We start from the raw sequence: 27,087 nt of genomic DNA, 5'->3' as shown, positions 1-27,087 counted from the left end.
ACACAGTTTCTCTGACAAACACCACAGCTGCAACCACAACAACCACAGAGGCACCAACGGCAACTACAGCTGGAGCAACAATCACAAACATCCCCACAACAACCACAGCTGCTCCCACAACAAACATAGTGGCTGCTATGACAACAGCTTCGGCAACAACAAGTGAAGCCTTTCCCACAACAACCACAACAGCTACAGCAGCTCCCACAACCACATATGCTGCTACATCAACAACAGCTGTGGCTCCAACAACCACAGCCATCCCCACAACAACCACAGCCGCACCCAGAAAAACAAGTACAGCTGCGGCTACGACAACTACAGCTATGTCTACAGCAACCACAGCTGCACCCACAACAATGACAGCTGCTCCCACAACAATCATAGCTGATATGACAACAGCTGTTCCTACAACAATGACAGCTTTACCAACGACTAATACTTTTGCAACGACAACAACCACAGCTGCTCCCACAACAACCACAGCTGCACCCACAATAACCACAGAGGCACCAACAACATCTAAAGCAGGGGCTACAACAACCACAGCTGCTACAGCAGCTCCGACAACCACATCTGCTACAACAACAACAACAGCTGCACCGATAACAGCCACAGCTGCTCCCACAACAAACATAGTGGCTGCTATGACAACAGCTGTGGCAACAATAAGTGAAGCTGTACCCACAAAAATCACAAATGATGTTACAACAACAAAATATTTACCAACGACTAATACTGCGGAGACGACAACAACCATAGCTGCACCCACAACAACCACATTGGCTATGGCAACAACCACGCCTGCTGCCACATCAACAGATGTGGCTACAACAACTACAGCTGTGACTACAACAACAACAGCTGCTCCCACAACAAACACAGTTTCTCTGACAAACACCACAGCTGCAACCACAACAACCACAGAGGCACCAACGGCAACTACAGCTGGAGCAACAATCACAAACATCCCCACAACAACCACAGCTGCTCCCACAACTAACATAGTGGCTGCTATGACAACAGCTGTGGCAACAACAAGTGAAGCCGTACCCACAACAACCACAACAGCTCCTACAACAATGACAGCTTTACCAACGACTAACACTGGTGCAACGACAACAGACACAGCTGCTCCCACAACAACCACAGCTGCTCCCACAACAACCACAGCTGCTGCCACAACAACCACAGCTGCTGCCACAACAACCACAGCTGCTCCCACAACAACCCGAGCAGCACCAACAACAGCTAAAGCTGTGATGGCAATAAGAACTATAGCTGCATCTTCAACAACCACAGCTGATTCCACAACAACCATAGCTGCTCCCACAACAAACACAACTGTGCCCAAATCAACCACGGCTCCTCCAACAATGACTACAGCTGCACACACAACAACCACAGATGTACCAACGACAAATAAAGCAGGGGCAACAATCACAGCCATCCTCACAACAACCACATCTGCTCCCACATCAACAGATGTGACTACAATAAATACAGACGTCCCCACAACAATCCCAGTTGCCGCAAAAACAACCACAGCTTTCCCCATAAAAAACACATATGCTGCTACGACAACAACAGCTTCGGCTTCAACAACCACAGCCATCCTCACATCAAACACAGCTTCACCCACAACAACAAACACAGTTGCAGCTACGACAACTACAACTCTGCATACAACAACCACAGCTGCACCCACAACAACAACAGCTGTCCACACAACAAACATAGCTGCTATGACAACAGCTGCGGCAACAACAAACGGAGCCGTGCCCACAACAACCACAGCTGCTCCCACAACAACCAAAGATTTAACAACGACAACTACAGCTGGGGCAACAATCACAGCCGTCCTCACACCAACCCCAGCTGCTGCCACATCAACGACTGGGGCTACAACAACTTCAGCAGTCCCCACAACAATTCCAGCTGCCACAGAAACAACCACAGATTCCCCCATAGCAACCACATCTGCTGCTATGACAACAGCAACTGCTGTTATGACAACCACAACCACAACAACCGCATATGCTCCCACAACTACAGCTGACAAAACAACAACCACATCAGCAGCCACAAAAACTAACAAAGCTGCGGCAACGTCAACTACAGCTACGTCTACAGCAACAACAGCTGCACCCATAACAGCCACAGCTGCTATGACAACAGCTGCTCCTACAACAACGACAGCTTTACCAACGACTAATACTTCTGCGACGACAACAACCATATCTGCTCCCACAACAGCCACAGCTGCTCCCACAATAACCACAGAGGCACCAACAACATCTAAAGCAACCACAGCTGCTACAGCAGCTCCCACAACCACATCTGCTGCTACATCTTCAACAGCTGCGGCTCCAACCACCACAGCCATCCCCACAACAACCATAGCTGCACCCACAAAAACAAATGCAGCTGCGGCTACGACAACTACAGCTATGACTACAGCAACCACAGCTGCATCCACAACAACCACAGCTGCTCCCACAACAATCATAACTGCTATGACAACAGCTGCTCCTACAGTAACGACAGCTTTACCAACTACTAATACTGATGCGACGACAACAACCGCAACCGTCCCCCCAACAACCACAGCTGCTCAAACAACGACCACAGTTTCTCTAACAAACACCACAGCTGCTACCACAAGTACCACAGAGGCACCAACGGCAACTACTTCTAGAGCAACAATCAAAGACGTCCCCACAACAACCACAGCTGATTCCACAACAACCACAGCTGCTCCCACAACAAACACAACTGTGCCCAAATCAACCACAGCTCCTCCAACAATAACCACAGCTGCTCCCACAACAACCACTGATGTATCAACAACAACTAAAGCAGGGGCAACAATCCCAGCAGTCTTCACAACAACCACAGCTGCTGCCACATCAACAGCTGTGACTACAATAACTACAGACGTCCCCACAACAATCCCAGTTGCGGCAAAAACAACCACAGCTTCCCCTATAACAACCACATCTGCTGCTACGACAACAACAGCTTCAGCTACAACAATCACAGCTTCACCCACAACAACAAACACAGTTGTGGCTACGACAACTACAGCTCTGCATACAACAACCACAGTTGCACCTACAACAACAACAGCTGTCCACACAACAAACATAGCTGCTATGACAGCAGCTGCGGCAACAACAACCGGAGCCATGCCCACAACAACCACAACTGCTCCTACAACAACCACAGCTGCTCCATCAATAACCACAGATTCACCAACAACATCTAAAGCAGGGGTTACAACAACCACAGCTGCTACAGCAGCTCCCACAACCACATCTGCTACAACAACAACAACAGCTGCACCGATAACAGCCACAGCTGCTCCCACAACAAACATAGTGGCTGCTATGACAACAGCTGTGGCAACAATAAGTGAAGCTGTACCCACAAAAACCACAAATGATGTTACAACAACAAAATATTTACCAACGACTAATACTGCGGAGACGACAACAACCATAGCTGCACCCACAACAACCACATTGGCTATGGCAACAACCACACCTGCTGCCACATCAACAGATGTGGCTACAACAACTACAGCTGTGACTACAACAACAACAGCTGCTCCCACAACAAACACAGTTTCTCTGACAAACACCACAGCTGCAACCACAACCACAGAGGCACCGACGGCAACTACAGCTGGAGCAACAATCACAAACATCCCCACAACAACCACAGCTGCTCCCACAACAAACATAGTGGCTGCTATGACAACAGCTGCGGCAACAACAAGTGAAGCCGTACCCACAACAACCACAACAGCTCCTACAACAACGACAGCTTTACCAACGACTAACACTGGTGCAACGACAACAGACACAGCTGCTCCCACAACAACCACAGCTGCTCCCACAACAACCACAGCTGCTGCCACAACAACCACAGCTGCACCCACAACAATTACAGCTGCTCCCACAACAACCCGAGCAGCACCAACAACAGCTAAAGCTGTGATGGCAATAAGAACTATAGCTGCATCTCCAACAACCACAGGTGATTCCACAATGACAGCAGCTGCTCCCACAACAAACACAACTGTGCCCAAATCAACCACAGCTCCTCCAACAATAACTACAGCTGCTCCCACAACAACCACAGATGTACCAACGACAAATAAAGCAGGGGCAACAATCACAGCCGTCTTCACAACAACCACATCTGCTGCCACATCAACAGCTGTGACTACAATAACTACAGACGTCCCCACAACAATCCCAGTTGCCGCAAAAACAACCACAGCTTTCCCCATAACAACCACATCTGCTGCTACGACAACAACAGCTTCAGCTACAACAATCACAGCTTCACCCACAACAACAAACACAGTTGTGGCAACGACAACAAACACAGTTGCGGGTAAGACAACTACAGCTCTGCATACAAAAACCACAGCTGCACCTACAACAACAACAGCTGTCCACACAACAAACATAGCTGAAATGACAGCAGCTGCTGCAACAACAACCGGAGCCATGCCCACAACAACCACAACTGCTCCTACAACAACCACAGCTGCTCCATCAATAACCACAGATTCACCAACAACATCTAAAGCAGGGGTTACAACAACCACAGATGCTACAGCAGCTCCCACAACCACATCTGCTGCTACATCAACAACAGCTGCGGCTCCAACAACCACAGCCATCCCCACAACAACCACAGCTGTACCCACAAAAACAAATACAGCAACCAGAGCTGCAACCACAATAACCAGAGCTGCTCTCACAACAATCATAGCTGCTTTGACAACAGCTGCTCCTACAAGAACGACAACTTTACCAACTACTAATACTGATGCGATGACAACAACCACAGCTGCTCCCACAACAACCACAGCTTCACCCAAAACAACCACAACTGCTCCCACAATAACCACATATGCACCAACAACAACTACAGCTGGGGCAACAACCACAACCGTCCCCCCAACATCCACAGCTGCTCAAACAACAAACACAGCTTCTCTAACAAACACCACATCTGCTACCACAACAACCACAGAGGCACCAATGGCAACTACTGCTGGAGCAACATTCACAGACGTCCCCACAACAACCACAACTGAATTAACAACATCCACAGCTGCTCTCCCAACAACCATAGCTGCTGCTATGACAACAGCTGTGGCAACAACAACGGAAGCCGTACCCACAATAACCACAACTGCTCCTACAACAACATCTAATACTGCTGAGACGACAACAACCACAGCTTCACCCACAACAACCACATTGGCTAGAGCAACAACCACGCATGCTGCCACATCAACAGCTGCGGCTACGACAAATGCAGTTGTAACTACAACAACAGCAGCACCCATAACAGCCACTGTGCCCAAATCAAATACAGCTCCTCTGACAATAACCACAGCTGCTCCCACAACAACCAAATATTTAACAATGACAACTACAGCTGGGGAAACAATCATAACCGTCCTCACAACAACCACAGCTGCTGCCACATCAACAGCTGGGGCTACAACAACTATGGCCATCCCCACAACAATCCCAGCTGCACCCACAACAAATAAAGCTGCGATTGCAACTACAGCTGCACCTTCAATAACCACAGCTGCTCCCACAACAACCATAACTGCACCCACAACAACGACAGCTGCTCCCACAACAACAGCTGACACCACAACAACCACATCAGCACCAACGACATCTAAAGCAGGGGCTACAGCAACCACAGCTGTCCCCACAACAATTACAGCTACTACAGCAGCTCACACAGCCACATCTGCTTCTACATTAACAACAGCTACGGCTACAACAACCACAGCCATCCACACAACAACCACAGCTGCACCTTCAACAACCACAGCTGCTCACACAAAAACCACAGCTGCTCCCACATCAACCATAGCTGCTGCTATGACAACAGCTGTGGGAACAACAACCAAAGCCGTGCCCACAACAACCACAACTGATCCTACAACAATGACAGCTTTACCAACGACTAATACTGGTGCACCGACAACAGACACAGCTGCTCCGACAGCAACCACAGCTGAACCCACAAAAACAAATACAGCTGCGGTTAAGACAACTACAGCTATGTCTACAACAACCACAGCTGCACCCACAATTACCACAGCTGCTCCCACAACAATCATTGCCTCTGCTATGACAACAGCTGCTCCAACAACAACGACAGCTTTACCAACAACTAATACTGCTGCGACGACAAAAACCACAGCTTCTCCCACAACAACCACAGCTGCTCCCACAAACAAAAACACAGCTGCGGCTATGACAACTACAGCTATGTCTACAACAACCTTAGCTGCACCCACAACAACCACAGCTGCACCCACAACAATCACAGCTGCTGCTATGACATCAGCTGCTACTACAACAAAGGCAACTTTACCAATGACTAATACTGCTGTGACGACAACAAACACAGCTGCTCCCACAACAACCACAGTCATCCCCACAACAAACACAGCTGCTCCCACAACAAACACAGCTTCTCTCACAAACACCACAGCTGCAACCACAACAACCACAGAGGCACCAACGAAAACTACAGCTGGAGCAACAATCACAAACATCCCCACAACAACCACAGCTGCTCCCACAACAACTATAGCTGATGCAATGACAACAGCTGCAGCAACAAGAGCGGAAGTTGTACCCACAATAACCACAACTGCTGCTACAACATCAAAATATTTACCAACGACTAATACTGTGGAGACGACAACAACCACAGCTGCACCCACAACAACCACATTGGCTATGGCAACAACCACACCTGCTGCCACATCAACAGATGTGGCTACGACAACTACAGCTGTGACTTCAACAACAACAGCTGCACCAATAACAGCCACAGCTGCTCCCACAACAAACATAGTGGCTGCTATGACAACAGCTGCGGCAACAACAAGTGAAGCCGTACCCACAACAACCACAACAGCTCCTACAACAACAACAGTTTTACCAACGACTAATCCTGGTGCAACGACAACAGACACAGCTGCTCCCACAACAAACACAGCTTATCTGACAAACACCACAGCTGCAACCACAACAACCACAGAGGCACCAACAGCAACTACAGCTGGAGCAACAATCACAAACATTCCCACAACAACCATAGCTGCTCCCACAACAACCATAGCTGATGCTATGACAACAGCTGCAGCAACAACAACGGAAGCTGTACCCACAATAACCACAACAGCAAAATATTTACCAACGACTAATAATGCGGAGACGACAACAACCACAGCTGCACCCACAACAACCACATTGGCTATGGCAGCAACCACACCTGCTGCCACATCAACAGATATGGCTACGACAACTACAGCTGTGACTTCAACAACAACAGCTGCACCAATAACAGCCACAGCTGCTCCCACAACAAACATAGTGGCTGCTATGACAACAGCTGCGGCAACAACAAGTGAAGCCGTACCCACAACAACCACAACAGCTCCTACAACAACAACAGTTTTACCAACGACTAATCCTGGTGCAACGACAACAGACACAGCTGCTCCCACAACAACCACAGCTGCAACCACTACAACCACAGCTGCTCCCACAACAACGAAATATTTAACAATGACAGCTACAGCTGGGGAAACAATCACAGCTGTCCTCACAACAACCACAGCTGCTGCCACATCAACAGCTGAGGCTACAACAACTAAGGCCATCCCCACAGCAATCCCAGCTGCACCCACAACAAATAAAGCTGCAATTGCAACAACAACTAGAGCTGCACCTTCAATAAGCACAGCTGCTCCCACATCAACCACATCTGCTCCCACAACAATAGCTGACACCACAACAAACACATCAGCACCAACGACATCAAAAGCAGGGGCTACAGCAACCACAGCTGTCCCCACAACAATTACAGCTACTACAGCAGCTCACACAACCACAACTGCTGCTACATTAACACCAGCTACGGCTACAACAACCACAACCATCCACACAACAACCACAGCTGCTGCCACATCAACAGCTGAGGCTATAACAACTATGGCCATCCCCACAGCCATCCCAGCTGCACCCACAACAACCATAGCTGATGCTATGACAACAGCTGCAGCAACAACAACGGAAGCTGTACCCACAATAACCACAACTGCTGCTACGACAACAAAATATTTACCAACGACTAATAATGCGGAGACGACAACAACCACAGCTGCACCCACAACAACCACATTGGCTATGGCAGCAACCAAACCTGCTGCCACATCAACAGATGTGGCTACGACAACTACAGCTGTGACTTCAACAACAGCTGCACCGATAACAGCCACAGCTGCTCCCACAACAAACATGGTGGCTGCTATGACATCAGCTGCGGCAACAACAAGTGAAGCTGTACCCACAACAACCACAAATGCTGTTACAACAACAAAATATTTCCCAACGACTAATACTGCGGAGACGACAACAACCACAGCGGCACCCACAACAACCACATTGGCTATGGCAACAACCACACCTGCTGCCACATCAACAGATGTGGCTACGACAACTACAGCTGTGACTACAACAACCACAGCTGCTCCCAAAACAAACACAACTTCTCTGACAAACACCAAAGCTGCAACCACAACAACCACAGAGGCACCAACGTCAACTACAGCTGGAGCAACAATCACAAACATCCCCACAACAACCACAGCTGCTCCCACAACAACCATAGCTGATGCTATGACAACAGCTGCAGCAACAACAACTGAAGCCGTACCCACAACAACCACAACTGCTACTACGACAACAAAATATTTAACAACGACTAATAATGCGGAGACGACAACAACCACAGCTGCACCCACAACAACCACATTGGCTATGGCAGCAACCAAACCTGCTGCCACATCAACAGATGTGGCTACGACAACTACAGCTGTGACTTCAACAACAGCTGCACAGATAACAGCCACAGCTGCTCCCACGACAAACATGGTGGCTGCTATAACAACAGCTGCAGCAATAACAAGTGAAGCTGTACCCACAACAACCACAAATGCTGTTACAACAACAACATTTTTCCCAACGACTAATACTGCGGAGACGACAACAACCACAGCTGCACCCACAACAACCACATTGGCTATGGCAACAACCACACCTGCTGCCACATCAACAGATGTGGCTACGACAACTACAGCTGTGACTACAACAACCACAGCTGCTCCCACAACAAACACAACTTCTCTGACAAACACCAAAGCTGCAACCACAACAACCACAGAGGCACCAACGGCAACTACAGCTGGAGCAACAATCACAAACATTCCCACAACAACCACAGCTGCTCCCACAACAACCATAGCTGATGCTATGACAACAGCTGCAGCAACAACAACTGAAGCCGTACCCACAACAACCACAACAGCTCCTACAACAATGACAGCTTTACCAACGACTAATACTGGTGCAACGACAACAGACACAGCTGCTCCCACAACAACCACAGCTGCTCCCACAACAACCACAGCTGCTCCCACAACAACCACAGCTGCTTCCACAACAACCACAGCTGCTCCCACAACAACCACAGCGGCTGCCACAACAACCACAGCTGCACCCACAACAACCACAGCTGCTCCCACAACAACCCGATCAGCACCAACAACAGCTAAAGCTGTAATGGCAATAACAACTATAGCTGCATCTTCAACAACCACAGCTGATTCCACAACAACAGCAGCTGCTCCCACAACAAACACAACTGTGCCCAAATCAACCACGGCTCCTCCATCAATAACTACAGCTGCTCCCACAACAACCACAGATGTACCAACGACAAATAAAGCAGGGGCAACAATCACAGCCGTCCTCACAACAACCACATCTGCTGCCACATCAACAGCTATGACTACAATAACTACAGACGTCCCCACAACAATCCCAGTTGCGGCAAAAACAACCACAGCTTTCCCCATAACAACCACATCTGCTGCTACGACAACAACAGCTTCAGCTACAACAATCACAGCTTCACCCACAACAACAAACACAGTTGCGGCTACGACAACAAACACAGTTGCGGGTACGACAACTACAGCTCTGCATACAACAACCACAGCTGCACCTACAACAACAACAGCTGTCCACACAACAAACATAGCTGCAATGACAGCAGCTGCAGCAACAACAACCGGAGCCATGCCCACAACAACCACAACTGCTCCTACAACAACCACAGCTGCTCCATCAATAACCACAGAGTCATCAACAACATCTAAAGCAGGGGTTACAACAACCACAGATGCTACAGCAGCTCCCACAACCACATCTGCCGCTACATCAACAACAGCTGCGGCGCCAACAACCACAGCCATCCTCACAACAACCACAGCCGCACCCACAAAAACAAATACAACTGCGGCTACGACAACTACGGCTATGTCTACAGCAACCACAGCTGCACCCACAACAACCACAGCTGCTCCCACAACAATCAAAGCTGCTTTGACAATAGCTGCTCCTACAAGAACGACAACTTTACCAACTACTAATACTGATGCGACGACAACAACCACAGCTGCTCCCACAACAACCACAGCTTCACCCACAACAACCACAACTGCTCCCACAATAACCACAGATGCTGCCACAACAACCACAGCTGCACCCACAACAACCACAGCTGCTCCCACAACAACCAAATCAGCACCAACAACAGCTAAAGCTATGATGGCAATAACAAATATAGCTGCATCTTCAACAACCACAGCTGATTCCACAACAACAGCAGCTGCTCCCACAACAAACACAACTGTGCCCAAATCAACAACGGCTCCTCCATCAATAACTACAGCTGCTCCCACAACAACCACAGATGTACCAACGACAAATAAAGCAGGGGCAACAATCACAGCCGTCCTCACAACAACCACATCTGCTGCCACATCAACAGCTGTGACTACAATAACTACAGACGTCCCCACAACAATCCCAGTTGCGGCAAAAACAACCACAGCTTTCCCCATAACAACCACATCTGCTGCTACGACAACAACAGCTTCAGCTACAACAATCACAGCTTCACCCACAACAACAAAAACAGTTGCGGCTACGACAACAAACACAGTCATCCCCACAACAACAAAAGCCGCACCCACAAAAACAAATACAACTGCGGCTACGACAACTACGGCTGCTCCTACAAGAACGACAACTTTACCAACTACTAATACTGATGCTACGACAACAACCACAGCTTCTCCCACAACAACCACAGCTTCACCCACAACAACCACAACTGCTCCCACAAAAACCACAGATGCACCAACAACAACTAAGGCTGGGGCAACAACCACAACCATCCCCCCAAAAACCACAGCTGCTCAAACAACAAACACAGCTTCTCTAACAAACACCACAGCTGCTACCACAACAACCACAGAGGCACCAATGGCAACTACTGCTGGAGCAACATTCACAGACGTCCCCACAACAACCACAGCTGAATTAACAACATCCACAGCTGCTCTCACAACAACCATAGCTGCTGCTATGACAACAGCTGTGGCATCAACAACGGAAGCCGTACCCACAATAACCACAACTGCTCCTACAACAAAATCAGCTTTACCAACGACTAATACTGCTGAGACGACAACAACCACAGCTTCACCCACAACAACCACATTGGCTAGAGCATCAACCACACATGCTGCCACATCAACAGCTGCGGCTACGACAACTGCAGTTGTGACTACAACAACAGCAGCACCCATAACAGCCACTGTGCCCAAATCAAATACAGCTCCTCTGACAATAACCACAGCTGCTCCAACAACAAAATATTTACCAACGACTAATACTGTGGAGATGACAACAACAACAGCTGCACCCACAACAACCACATTGGCTATGGCAGCAACCACACCTGCTGCCACATCAACAGATGTGGCTACAACAACTACAGCTGTGACTTCAACAACAACAGCTGCACCGATAACAGCCACAGCTGCTCCCACAACAACCACATTGGCTATGGCAACAACCACACCTGCTGCCACATCAACAAATGTGGCTACGACAACTAGAGCTGTGACTACAATAACCACAGCTGCTCCCACAACAACCAAATATTTAACAATGACAGCTACAGCTGAAGAAACAATCACAGCCGTCCTCACAACAACCACAGCTGCTGCCACATCAACAGCTGGGGCTACAACAACTATGGCCATCCCCACATCAAGCCCAGCTGCACCCACAACAAATAAAGCTGTGATTGCAACAACAACTACAGCTGCACCTTCTATAAGTACAGCTGCTCCTACAACAACCATAGCTGCACCCACAACAATGACAGCTGCTCCCACAACAACAGCTGACACCACAACAACCACATCAGCACCAACGACATCTAAAGCAGGGGCTACAGCAACCACATCTGTCCCCACAACAATTACAGCTACTACAGCAGCTCACACAACCACATCTGCTTCTACATTAACAACAGCTACGGCTACAACAACTACAGCCATCCACACAACAACCACAGCTGCACCCACAACAACCACAGCTGCTCCCACAACAACCACAGCTGCTCCCACATCAACCATAGCTGCTGCTATGACAACAGCTGTGGCAACAACAACAAAAGCCGTGCCCAAAACAACCACAACTGATCCTACAACAATGACAGCTTTACAAACGACTAATACTGCTGCTCCGACAACAACCATAGCTGCTCCCACAACAATCACAGCTGCAACCACAACAACCACAGTTCCGTCCAAATCAAATACAGCTCCTCTGACTATAACCACAGCTGCTCCCACAACAACCACAAATTTAAGAATGACAGCTACAGCTGGGGTGAAAATCACAGCCGTCCTCACAACAACCAGAGCTGCTGCCACATCAACAGCTGAGGCTACAACAACTATGGCCATCCCCACAACAATCCCAGCTGCACCCAAAACAAATAAATCTGTGATTGCACCAACAACTACAGCTGCACCCACAACAACCACAGCTGCTCCCACAACAACCACAGCTGCTCCCACAGCAACCACAGCTGAACCCACAAAAACAAATACAGCTGCGGTTAAGACAACTACAGCTATGTCTACAACAACCACAGCTGCACCCACAACAACCATAGCTGATGATGTGACAACAGCTGCAGCAACAACAACGGAAGCTGTACCCACAACAACCACAAATGATGTTACAACAACAAAATATTTACCATTGACTAATACTGCGGAGACGACAACAACCACAGCTGCACCCACAACAACCACATTGGCTATGGCAACAACCACACCTGCTGCCACATCAACAGATGTGGCTACGACAACTACAGCTGTGACTACACCAACCACAGCTGCTCCCACAACAAACACAGCTTCTGTGACAAAAATCACAGCTGCAACCACAACAGCTATGTCTACAACAACCACAGCTGCACCCACAACAACCACAGCTGCTCCCACAACAATCATTGCCACTGCTATGACAACAGCTGCTCCAACAACAACGACAGCTTTACCAACAACTAGTACTGCTGCGACGACAAAAACCACAGCCTCTCCCACAACAACCACAGCTGCTCCCACAAGCAAAAACACAGCTGCAGCTACGACAACTACAGCTATGTCTACAACAACCACAGCTGCACCGACAATAACCACAACAGCTCCTACAACAACGACAGCTTTACCAACGACTAATACTGGTGCAACGACAACAGACACAGCTGCTCCCACAACAACCACAACTGCTCCCACAACAACCACAGCTATTCCCACAACAACCAAAGCTGCTGCCACAACAACCACAGCTGCACCCACAACAACCACAGCTGCTCCCACAACAACCCGATCAGCACCAACAACAGCTAAAGCTGTGATGGCAATAACAACTATAGCTGCATCTTCAACAACCACAGCTGATTCCACAACAACAACAGCAGTTACAACAATCACAGCCATCCCAGCTGCACCCACAACAACCATAGCTGATGCTATGACAACAGCTGCAGCAACAACAACGGAAGATGTACCCACAATAACCACAACTGCTGCTACGGCAACAAAATATTTACCAACGACTAATAATGCGGAGACGACAACAACCACAGCTGCACCCACAACAACCACATTGGCTATGGCAGCAACCAAACCTGCTGCCACATCAACAGATGTGGCTACGACAACTACAGCTGTGACTTCAACAACAGCTGCACCGATAACAGCCACAGCTGCTCCCACAACAAACATGGTGGCTGCTATGACAACAGCTGCGGCAACAACAAGTGAAGCTGTACCCACAACAACCACAAATGCTGTTACAACAACAAAATATTTCCCAACGACTAATACTGCGGAGACGACAACAACCACAGCTGCACCCACAACAACCACATTGGCTATGGCAACAACCACACCTGCTGCCACATCAACAGATGTGGCTACGACAACAACAGCTGTGACTACAACAACCACAGCTGCTCCCAAAACAAACACAACTTCTCTGACAAACACCAAACCTGCAACCACAACAACCACAGAGGCACCAACGTCAACTACAGCTGGAGCAACAATCACAAACATCCCCACAACAACCACATCTGCTCCCACAACAACCATAGCTGATGCTATGACAACAGCTGCAGCAACAACAACTGAAGCCATACCCACAACAACCACAACTGCTACTATGACAACAAAATATTTACCAACGACTAATAATGCGGAGACGACAACAACCACAGCTGCACCCACAACAACCACATTGGCTATGGCAGCAACCAAACCTGCTGCCACATCAACAGATGTGGCTACGACAACTACAGCTGTGACGTCAACAACAGCTGCACCAATAACAGCCACAGCTGCTCCCACAACAAACATGGTGGCTGCTATGACAACAGCTGTGGCAATAACAAGTGAAGCTGTACCCACAACAACCACAAATGCTGTTACAACAACAAAACATTTCCCAACGACTAATACTGCGGAGACGACAACAACCACAGCTGCACCCACAACAACCACATTGGCTATGGCAACAACCACACCTGCTGCCACATCAATAGATGTGGCTACGACAACTACAGCTGTGACTACAACAACCACAGCTGCTCCCACAACAAACACAACTTCTCTGACAAACACCAAAGCTGCAACCACAACAACCACAGAGGCACCAACGGCAACTACAGCTGGAGCAACAATCACAAACATCCCCACAACAACCACAGCTGCTCCCACAACAACCATAGCTGATGCTATGACAACAGCTGCAGCAACAACAACTGAAGCCGTACCCACAACAACCACAACAGCTCCTACAACAATGACAGCTTTACCAACGACTAATACTGGTGCAACGACAACAGACACAGCTGCTCCCACAACAACCACAACTTCTCCCACAACAACCACAGCTGCACCCACAACAACCACAGCTGCTCCCACAACAACCCGATCAGCACCAACAACAGCTAAAGCTGTGATGGCAATAACAACTATAGATGCATCTTCAACAACCACAGCTGATTCCACAACAACAGCAGCTGCTCCCACAACAAACACAACTGTTCCCAAATCAACCACAGCTCCTCCAACAATAACTACAGCTGCTCCCACAACAACCACAGATGTACCAACGACAAATAAAGCAGGGGCAACAATCACAGCCGTCTTCACAACAACCACATCTGCTGCCACATCAACAGCTGTGACTACAATAACTACAGACGTCCCCACAACAATCCCAGTTGCCGCAAAAACAACCACAGCTTTCCCCATAACAACTACATCTGCTGCTACGACAACAACAGCTTCAGCTACAACAACCACAGCTTCACCCACAACAACAAACACAGTTGTGGCAACGACAACAAACACAGTTGCGGGTACGACAACTACAGCTCTGCATACAAAAACCACAGCTGCACCTACAACAACAACAGCTGTCCACACAACAAACATAGCTGCAATGACAGCAGCTGCTGCAACAACAACCGGAGCCATGCCCACAACAACCACAACTGCTCCTACAACAACCACAGCTGCTCCATCAATAACCACAGATTCACCAACAACATCTAAAGCAGGGGTTACAACAACCACAGATGCTACAGCAGCTCCCACAACCACATCTGCTGCTACATCAACAACAGCTGCGGCTCCAACAACCACAGCCATCCCCACAACAACCACAGCTGCTGCCACAACAACCAGATCAGCACCAATGACATCTAAAGATGGGGCTACACCAACCACAGCTGTCCCCACAACAACCACAACTACTACAGCAGCTACCACAACCACAGCTGCTGCTAAAACAACAGTCGCTGCGACCACAACAATTACAGTTGTGCCGGCGACAACCACAGCTGCCGCCACAACAACCACAGCTGCTCCCACAATAACTGCTGACACCAAAAAAAACACATCAGCACCAACAACATCTACAGCTGAGGCTACAACGACAACTACAACTGGGGAAACAATCGCACCATTGCTCACAACAACCACAGCTGTATTAACAACATCCACAGCTGATGCCAAGACAAGCACAGCTGCCCTCACAACAACCACAGCTGCTCCCACAACAACCACAGCTGCAACCACTACAACCACAGCTGCTCCCACAACAACCAAAGATTTAACAATGACAGCTACAGCTGGGGTAACAATCACAGCTGTCCTCACAACAACCACAGCTGCTGTCACATCAACAGCTGAGGCTACAACAACTATGGCCATCCCCACAGCAATCCCAGCTGCACCCACAACAAATAAAGCTGCAATTGCAACAACAACTAGAGCTGCACCTTCAATAAGCACAGCTGCTCCAACAACAACCACATCTGCTCCCACAACAACAGCTGACACCACAACAACCACATCAGCACCAACGACATCTAAAGCAGGGGCTACAGCAACCACAGCTGTCCCCACAACAATTACAGCTACTACAGCAGCTCACACAACCACAACTGCTGCTACATTAACAACAGCTACGGCTACAACAACCACAACCATCCACACAACAACCACAGCTGCTGCCACATCAACAGCTGAGGCTACAACAACTATGGCCATCCCCACAGCCATCCCAGCTGCACCCACAACAACCATAGCTGATGCTATGACAACAGCTGCAGCAACAACAACGGAAGCTGTACCCACAATAACCACAACTGCTGCTACGACAACAAAATATTTACCAACGACTAATAATGCGGAGACGACAACAACCACAGCTGCACCCACAACAACCACATTGGCTATGGCAGCAACCAAACCTGCTGCCACATCAACAGATGTGGCTACGACAACTACAGCTGTGACTTCAACAACAGCTGCACCGATAACAGCCACAGCTGCTCCCACAACAAACATGGTGGCTGTTATGACAACAGTTGCGGCAACAAGTGAAGCTGTACCCACAACAACCACAAATGCTGTTACAACAACAAAATATTTCCCAACGACTAATACTGCGGAGACGACAACAACCACAGCTGCACCCACAACAACAGATGTGGCTACGACAACTACAGCTGTGACTACAACAACCACAGCTGCTCCCACAACAAACACAACTTCTCTGACAAACACCAAAGCTGCAACAACAACCACAGAGGCACCAACGGCAACTACAGCTGGAGCAACAATCACAAACATCCCCACAACAACCACAGCTGCTCCCACAACAACCATAGCTGATGCTATGACAACAGCTGCAGCAACAACAACTGAAGCCGTACCCACAACAACCACAACAGCTCCTACAACAATGACAGCTTTACCAACGACTAATACTGGTGCAACGACAACAGACACAGCTGCTCCCACAACAACCACAGCTGCTCCCACAACAACCACAGCTGCTCCCACAACAACCACAGCGGCTGCCACAACAACCACAGCTGCACCCACAACAACCACAGCTGCTCCCACAACAACCCGATCAGCACGAACAACAGCTAAAGCTGTAATGGCAATAACAACTATAGCTGCATCTTCAACAACCACAGCTGATTCCACAACAACAACAGCTGTCCACACAACAAACATAGCTGCAATGACAGCAGCTGCAGCAACAACAACCGGAGCCATGCCCACAACAACCACAACTGCTCCTACAACAACCACAGCTGCTCCATCAATAACCACAGAGTCACCAACAACATCTAAAGCAGGGGTTACAACAACCACAGATGCTACAGCAGCTCCCACAACCACATCTGCCGCTACATCAACAACAGCTGCGGCGCCAACAACCACAGCCATCCTCACAACAACCACAGCCGCACCCACAAAAACAAATACAACTGCGGCTACGACAACTCCGGCTATGTCCACAACAACCACAGCTGCACCCACAACAACCACAGCTGCTCCCACAACAACCAAATCAGCACCAACAACAGCTAAAGCTATGATGGCAATAACAACTATAGCTGCATCTTCAACAACCACAGCTGATTCCACAACAACAGCAGCTGCTCCCACAACAAACACAACTGTGCCCAAATCAACCACGGCTCCTCCATCAATAACTACAGCTGCTCCCACAACAACCACAGATGTACCAACGACAAATAAAGCAGGGGCAACAATCACAGCCGTCCTCACAACAACCACATCTGCTGATACATCAACAGCTGTGACTACAGTAACTACAGACGTCCCCACAACAATCCCAGTTGCGGCAAAAACAACCACAGCTTTCCCCATAACAACCACATCTGCTGCTACGACAACAACAGCTTCAGCTACAACAATCACAGCTTCACCCACAACAACAAAAACAGTTGCGGCTACGACAACAAACACAGTCATCCCCACAACAACAAAAGCCGCACCCACAAAAACAAATACAACTGCGGCTACGACAACTACGGCTATGTCTACAGCAACCACAGCTGCACCCACAACAACCACAGCTGCTCCCACAACAATCAAAGCTGCTTTGACAATAGCTGCTCCTACAAGAACGACAACTTTACCAACTACTAATACTGATGCGACGACAACAACCACAGCTGCTCCCACAACAACCACAGCTTCACCCACAACAACCACAACTGCTCCCACAATAACCACAGATGCTGCCACAACAACCACAGCTTCACCCACAACAACCACAACTGCTCCCACAAAAACCACAGATGCACCAACAACAACTAAGGCTGGGGCAACAACCACAACCATCCCCCCAACAACCACAGCTGCTCAAACAACAAACACAGCTTCTCTAACAAACACCACAGCTGCTACCACAACAACCACAGAGGCACCAATGGCAACTACTGCTGGTGCAACATTCACAGACGGCCCCACAACAACCACAGCTGAATTAACAACATCCACAGCTGCTTTCACAACAACCATAGCTGCTGCTATGACAACAGCTGCAGCAACAACATTGGAAGCTGTACCCACAACAACCACAAATGCTGTTACAACAACAAAATATTTACCATTGACTAATACTGCGGAGACGACAACAACCACAGCTGCACCCACAACAACCACATTGGCTATGGCAACAACCACACCTGCTGCCACATCAACAAATGTGGCTACGACAACTACAGCTGTGACTACACCAAACACAGCTGCTCCCACAACAAACACAGCTTCTGTGACAAAAATCACAGCTGCAACCACAACAACCACAGAGGCACCAACGGCAACTACAGCTGGAGCAACAATCACAAACATCCCCACAACAACCATAGCTGATGCTGTGACAACAGCTGCAGCAACAACAATGGAAGATGTACCACCAACAACCACAAATGCTGTTACAACAACAAAATATTTCCCAACGACTAATACTGCGGAGACGACAACAACCACAGCTGCACCCACGACAACCACATTGGCTATGGCAACAACCACACCTGCTGCCACATCAACAGATGTTGCTACGACAACTACAGCTGTGACTACAACAACAACAGCTGCACCCAAAACAGCCACAGCTGCTCCCACAACAAACATAGTGGCTGCTATGACAACAGCTGTGGCAACAACAAGTGAAGCTGTACCCACAACAACCACATTGGCTATGGCAACAACCACACCTGCTACCACATCAACAGATGTGGCTACGACAACTACAGCTGTGACTACAACAACAACAGCTGCAACGATAACAGCCACAGCTGCTCCCACAACAAACATAGTGGCTGCAATGACAACAGCTGCGGCAACAACAAGTGAAGCCGTACCCAGAACAACCACAACAGCTCCTACAACAACGACAGCTTTACCAACGACTAATACTGGTGCAACGACAACAACCACAGCTGCTCCCACAACAACCACAGCTGCTGCCACAACAACCACAGCTGCACCCACAACAACCACAGCTGCTCCCACAACAACCCGAGCAGCACCAACAACAGCTAAAGCTGTGATGGCAATAACAACTATAGCTGAATCTTCAACAACCACAGCTGATTCCACAACAACCACAGCTGCTCCCACAACAAACCCAACTGTGCCCAAATCAACCACGGCTCCTCCAACAATAACTGTAGCTGCTCCCACAACAACCACAGATGTACCAATGACAAATAAAGCAGGGGCAACAATCACAGTCGTCCTCACAACAACCACATCTGCTGCCAAATCAACAGATGTGACTACAATAAATACAGATGTCCCCACAACAATCCCAGTTGCAGCAAAAACAACCACAGCTTTCTCGATAACAACCACATCTGCTGCTACGACAACAACAGCTTCGGCTTCTACAACCACAGCCATCCTCACATCAAACACAGTTTCACCCACAACAACAAACACAGTTGCGGCTACGACAACTACAACTCTGCATACAACAACCACAGCTGCACCCACAACAACAACAGCTGTCCACACAACAAACATAGCTGCTATGACAACTGCTGCGGCAACAACAAATGGAGCCGTGCCAATAACAACCACAACTGCTCCTACAACAACGACAGCTTTACCAACGGCTAATAATGCTGCAGCGACAACAACCACAGCTGCTCCCACAACAACCACAGCTGCTCCCACAACAACCAAAGATTTAACAACGACAACTACAGCTGGGGCAACAATCACAGCCACCCTCACAACAACCCCAGCTGCTACCACATCAACGGCTGGTGCTACAACAACTTCAGCAGTCCCCACAACAATCCCAGCTGCCACAGAAACAACCACAGATTCCCCCATAGCAACCACATCTGCTGCTATGACAACAACATCTGCTGTTATGACAACCACAACCGCCCCCACAACAACTGCAGATGCTCGCACAACTACAGCTGACATATCAACCACATCAGCACCCACAAAAACAAATAAAGTTGCGGCTACGACAACTACAGCTATGTCTACAGCAACAACAGCTGCACCCATAACAGCCACAGCTGCTATAACAACAGCTGCTCCTACAACAACAACAGCTTTACCAACGGCTAATACTTCTGCGACGACAACAACCATAGCTGCTCCCACAACAACCACAGCTGCTCCCACAATAACCACAGAGGCACCAACAACATCTAAAGCAACCACAGCTGCTAAAGCAGCTCCCACAACCACATCTGCTGCTACATCTTCAACAGCTGCGGCTCCAACCACCACAGCCATCCCCACAACAACCATAGCTGCACCCACAAAAACAAATGCAGCTGCGGCTACGACAACTACAGCTATGACTACAGCAACCAAAGCTGCATCCACAACAACCACAGCTGCTCCCACAACAATCATAACTGCTATGACAACAGCTGCTCCTACAGCAACGACAGCTTTAACAACTACTAATACTGATGCGACGACAACAACCGCAACCGTCCCCCCAACAAAAACAGCTGCTCAAACAACAACCACAGTTTCTCTAACAAACACCACAGCTGCTACCAGAACTACCACAGAGGCACCAACGGCAACTACTTCTGGAGCAACAAACACAGACATCCCCACAACAACCAAAGCTGATTCCATAACAACCACAGCTGCTCCCACAACAAACACTACTGTGCCCAAATCTACCACAGCTCCTCCAACAATAACCACAGCTGCTCCCACAACAACCACAGATGTATCATCAACAACTAAAGCAGGGGCAACAATCACAGCAGCTCCAACAATAACAACAGAGTCACCAACAACATCTAAAGCAGATGCTACCACAACCACAGATGCTACAGCAGCTCCCACAACCACATCTGCTGCTACATCAACAACAGCTGCGGCTCCAACAACCACAGCCATCCCCACAACAACCACAGCCGCACCCACAAAAACAAATACAGCTTCGACAACTACAGCTATGTCTACAGCAAACACAGCTGCACGAACAACAACCACAGCTGCTCCCACAACAATCATAGCTGATATGACAACAGCTGTTCCTACAACAACGACAGCTTTACCAACGACTAATACTTCTGCGACGACAACAACCACAGCTGTTCCCACAACATCCACAGCTGCACCCACAATAACCACAGAGGCACCAACAACATCTAAAGCAGGGTCTACAACAACCACAGCTGCTACAGCAGCTCCCACAACCACATCTAGCACTACATCAACAACAGCAGCGGCTCTAAAAACCACAGCCATCCCCACAACAACCACAGCTGCACCCACAAAAACAAATACAGCAACCACAGCTGCAACCACAACAACCAGTGCTTCTCCCACAACAATCATAGCTGCTTTGACAACAGCTGTTCCTACAAGAACGACAACTTTACCAACTACTAATACTGATGCGACGACAACAACCACAGCTTCTCCCACAACAACCACAGCTTCACCCACAACAACCACAACTGCTCCCACAATAACCACAGATGCACCAACAACAACTAAGGCTGGAGCAACAACCACAACCGTCCCCTCAACAACCACAGCTGCTCAAACAACAAACACAGCTTCTCTAACAAACACCACAGCTGCTACCACAACAACCACAGAGGCACCAATGGCAACTACTGCTGGAGCAACAATCACAGAAGTCCCCAAAACAACCACAGCTGAATTAACAACATCCACAGCTGCTCCCACAACAACCATAGCTGCTGCTATGACAACAGCTGCGGCAACAACAACGGAAGCCGTACCCACAATAACCACAACTGAGCCTACAACAACATCAGCTTTACCAACGACTAATACTGCTGAGACGACAACAACCACAGCTTCACCCACAACAACCACATTGGCTAGGGCAACAACCACACATGCTGCCACATCAACAGCTGCGGCTACGACAACTGTAGTTGTGACTACAACAACAGCAGCACCCATAACATCCACTGTGCCCAAATCAAATACAGGTCCTCTGACAATAACCACAGCTGCTCCCACAACAACCAAATATTTAACAATGACAACTTCAGCTGGGGCAACAATAACAGCCATCCTCACAACAACCACAGCTGCACCCACAACAAATAAAGCTGCGATTGCAACAACAACTACAGCTGCACCTTCAATAAGCACAGATGCTCCCACAACAACCATAGCTGCACCCACAACAACGACAGCTGCTCCCACAACAACAGCTGACACCACAACAACCACATCAGCACCAACGACATCTAAAGCAGAGGCTACAGCAACCACAGCTGTCCCCACAACAATTACAGCTACTACAGCAGTTCACACAACCACATCTGCTTCTACATTAACAACAGCTACAGCTACAACAACCACAGCCATCCACACAACAACCACAGCTGCACCCACAACAACCACAGCTGCTCCAGCTCTGGCAACAACCACAGCCATCCTCACAACTGAAGCAGTTGAAATAACAACATCCACCGTTGCTTCTACGACAACCACAGTTGCCCCCACAGCAACCAGAGCAGCAACAACTACCGTTGCAGCTGAAACAACAACTACAGCTACACATATAACAACAAAAGCTGATCCCAAAACAACCACAGTTGCAACCACAACAACAACAAATTCAGCTGTGGCTACGACAACTGCTGCTTCACCAACAACAATCACAGCTGCTCCCGCAACAACCACAGCTGCTGCTATGACAACAGCTACGACAACAACAACCGAAGCCATGCCCAAAACAACCACAACTGCTCCTACAACAACGACAGCTTTACCAACGACTAATACTACTGCCACGACAACAACCACAGCTGCTCCCACAACAACAACAGTTGCACCAACAACAGCCAAAGCTGCTCAAGCAGCACCAACAACCACCGCTGCTGCCACATCAACAGCTGAGGCTACAACTACAACAGCCGTACCCACAACAACCACAGCTTATCCCACAACAACCACCTCTGCTGCTATGTCAACAACAGCTGCAACTACAACAACCAAAGCTGATACCACAACAACCACAGCTCCTCCAACAACAACCACAGCTGCACCCATGAAATCCACAGTGACACCAATGACAACTACAGCTGAGAAAACATCCACAGCCGTCCCCAAAACAACCACAGATGAATTTACAACATCCACAGCTGCTGCTACAACAATCACAGCTGAATTAACAACATCCACAGTTGCTGCTACAAAAACCGCAGCTGCCCCCACAAAAACAACACCAGCACCAACAACAACTACCGTTGCAGCGGCAACAACAATTACAGCTGCATCTACATCAACCACAGCTGCTGCTACGACAACAACAACTGCGTCTACAACAACCACATCCGTCCCCACTACCACCACAGATGCTGCCACAACAACCACAGCTGCACCAACGACAACCACAGCCGTGACGATGACAACAACAGCTTCATCCACAACAACCACATTTGCTCCCATAACAACCACTGCTGCTCCCAAAACAGCCAAATCAGCAGCAACAAAAATTACAGCTGCGGCTACAACAACCACAGGTTCACCCACAACAACTACTGCTGCACCAATGACAACTACCGTTGCAGCGGCAACAATAACTACAGCTGCATCTACAACAACCACAGCTGATCCCAAAACAACCACAGCTGCTCCCACAACAACCACAGATGCACCAATGACACCTACAGCTGGGCCAAAAACCACAGCTGTCCCCACAACAACCACCGCTGAATTGACAACATCCACAGCTGCTGCTACGACAACCACAACTGCACCCACAACAACGACATCTGCTCTGACAACACACATAGCAGTCCCAACAACAACCAAAGCAGCACCACCAACAACCACAGCTGCTGCTACGACAACAACAGCTGCGGCTACAACAACCACAGCCGTTCACACTACAACCACAGCTGCTGCCACAACAACCACAGCTGCACCAACAACAACCATAGCCGTGATGACGACAACAACAGCTTCATCCACAAAAACCACATTTGCTCCCATAACAACCACTGCTGCTCCCAAAACAGCCACATCAGCAGCAACAACCACGGGTGCACCCACAACAACCACTGCTGCACCAACGACAACTACAGCTGCTCCGAAAACAACCACAGCTGCTCCCACAACAACCACCTCTGGTCACACAACAACCACAGCTGCACCCTCAACAGCAAATTCCACAATACCAATATCAGCACCAATGACATCTACAGCTGGGGCAATAACACAAGTCCCCACTCTTCCTACAAGAAACACAGCAGCACCAACGACAATAACATTTGTGGCGATCACAACTACAGCTGCACCAAAAACAACCACAGCTGCTCCCACAACTGCCAAAGCTGCACCCACAACAGTCACATCTGCTCCCACTACAATCACAGCCGCTGGTACGAAAACCACAGCTGTGGCTACACCAACCACAGCTGTCCCCAAAATGAACACAGCTGTTCCCACAACAACCACATCTGGGGCTACAACAACCACAGATACACCCACAACAACCCCAGCTGCACCAACGACAACTACAGCAGGGGCGAAAACAACTACAGCTGCACCCAAAATAACCACTGCTGGTCACATAACAACCACAGCTACACCCACAAAAACCACAGTTGCTTCCACAACAACCACACCTTCTGCTACATCAACAATAGCTGGGGTTCAAACAACTACAGCTGCCCCAACAACAACCACAGTTGCATTAACAACATCCACAGCATCCACCACAACAACCACAGCAACACCAATGAAAATCACAGCTGCTGCTACAACAACAACAGCTGTTACTTCAAAAACCACAGCCGTCCCTACAATAACCACAGCTGCTCCTGTAACAACCACTGCTGCTCCCACAACAACCAAAGCTGCTCCCACAACAACCGAAGCTCCTCCCACAACAATCACAGCAGCACCAACAACAAAAACTGCTGTGGCAATAACAACTACACCTGCAGCCACAACAACCACAGCTGCTCCCATATCAACTACTGCTAGTCCTGCAACAGCCACTGCTGCTTCTACGACAACTACATCTGTGACTACGACAATCACAGCCGCCCCCAAAACAATCACAGCGTATCCCACAATAACCACATCAGCACCAATGACGACCACAGCTCCTGTTACCACAACAGTTCCTCCCCCGACAACAGCGGCTCCCATAACAACCACATATTCCCTCACAACAACCAAATTTGCTCCTACATCAAACACATCTGCTCCCAGAACAACTGCAGCTTCACCCATATCAACCACAGCTGGTCCCACAACAACCACAGCTGCTGCTACGACAAAAACAGCTGTGGTTACAACAACCACAATAGCACCAACAACAATTACATCTGCGGCTACAACAACCACAACTGCACCCACAACAACCAAAGTAGCCCCAATGACAACCACAGCTGCTGCTATGACAAAAACAGCTGTGGCTACAACAAGCACAGCCGTATCCCCAACAACCACAGCTGCTCCCACAAAAACCACAGCCACTCCCACAACAACCACATCAGCACCAACAACAATTACAGCTGCGGCTACAACAACCACAGGTGCACCCACCAAAACCACAGCTGCACCATCTACAACTACAGTTGCGGCGAAAACAACTACAGCTGCACCCACGACAAAAACAGCTGGGGATACAACAACCACAGCCATTCACACAACAACCACAGCTGCTCCCACAACAACCACAGCCACTCCCA

The 27,087-nt window shown here is 48.9% G+C and overlaps 3 protein-coding genes across 3 annotated transcripts; all 3 read left to right on the top strand.

Moving 5' to 3' along the window:
• The first annotated feature begins 1,230 nt into the window (after nucleotides 1-1,230).
• Nucleotides 1,231-9,373, top strand: LOC123485127 (mucin-2-like). The gene is made up of 2 exons (XM_045216012.1): nucleotides 1,231-7,470; nucleotides 9,108-9,373. Exons 1-2 carry the CDS (start codon nucleotides 1,263-1,265, stop codon nucleotides 9,371-9,373), a joined length of 6,474 nt encoding a protein of 2,157 aa, XP_045071947.1. The 5' UTR covers nucleotides 1,231-1,262.
• Nucleotides 9,374-9,624: 251 nt separating this feature from the next.
• On the top strand, nucleotides 9,625-13,766 carry LOC121550594 (mucin-2-like; the record flags this gene model as incomplete). The annotated part of the gene is made up of 1 exon (XM_041862917.2): nucleotides 9,625-13,766. A coding segment is annotated over exon 1 (4,080 nt), but the record flags the coding sequence as incomplete, so codon positions are not given.
• Nucleotide 13,767: 1 nt separating this feature from the next.
• On the top strand, nucleotides 13,768-26,374 carry LOC123485126 (mucin-2-like). Its single transcript, XM_045216011.1, has 4 exons — nucleotides 13,768-17,883; nucleotides 19,875-20,067; nucleotides 24,568-24,906; nucleotides 25,405-26,374. The coding sequence occupies exons 1-4, from the start codon at nucleotides 13,914-13,916 to the stop codon at nucleotides 26,372-26,374; spliced, it is 5,472 nt and encodes a 1,823-aa protein (XP_045071946.1). The 5' UTR covers nucleotides 13,768-13,913.
• Nucleotides 26,375-27,087: the final 713 nt, after the last annotated feature.

The sequence above is a fragment of the Coregonus clupeaformis genome, unplaced genomic scaffold (assembly GCF_020615455.1).
Source record: "Coregonus clupeaformis isolate EN_2021a unplaced genomic scaffold, ASM2061545v1 scaf0579, whole genome shotgun sequence".
NCBI classification, from domain to species: domain Eukaryota; kingdom Metazoa; phylum Chordata; class Actinopteri; order Salmoniformes; family Salmonidae; genus Coregonus; species Coregonus clupeaformis.
The sequence above is the reverse complement of the archived record's forward strand: the minus strand, read 5'-3'. Positions and strand labels throughout refer to the sequence as shown.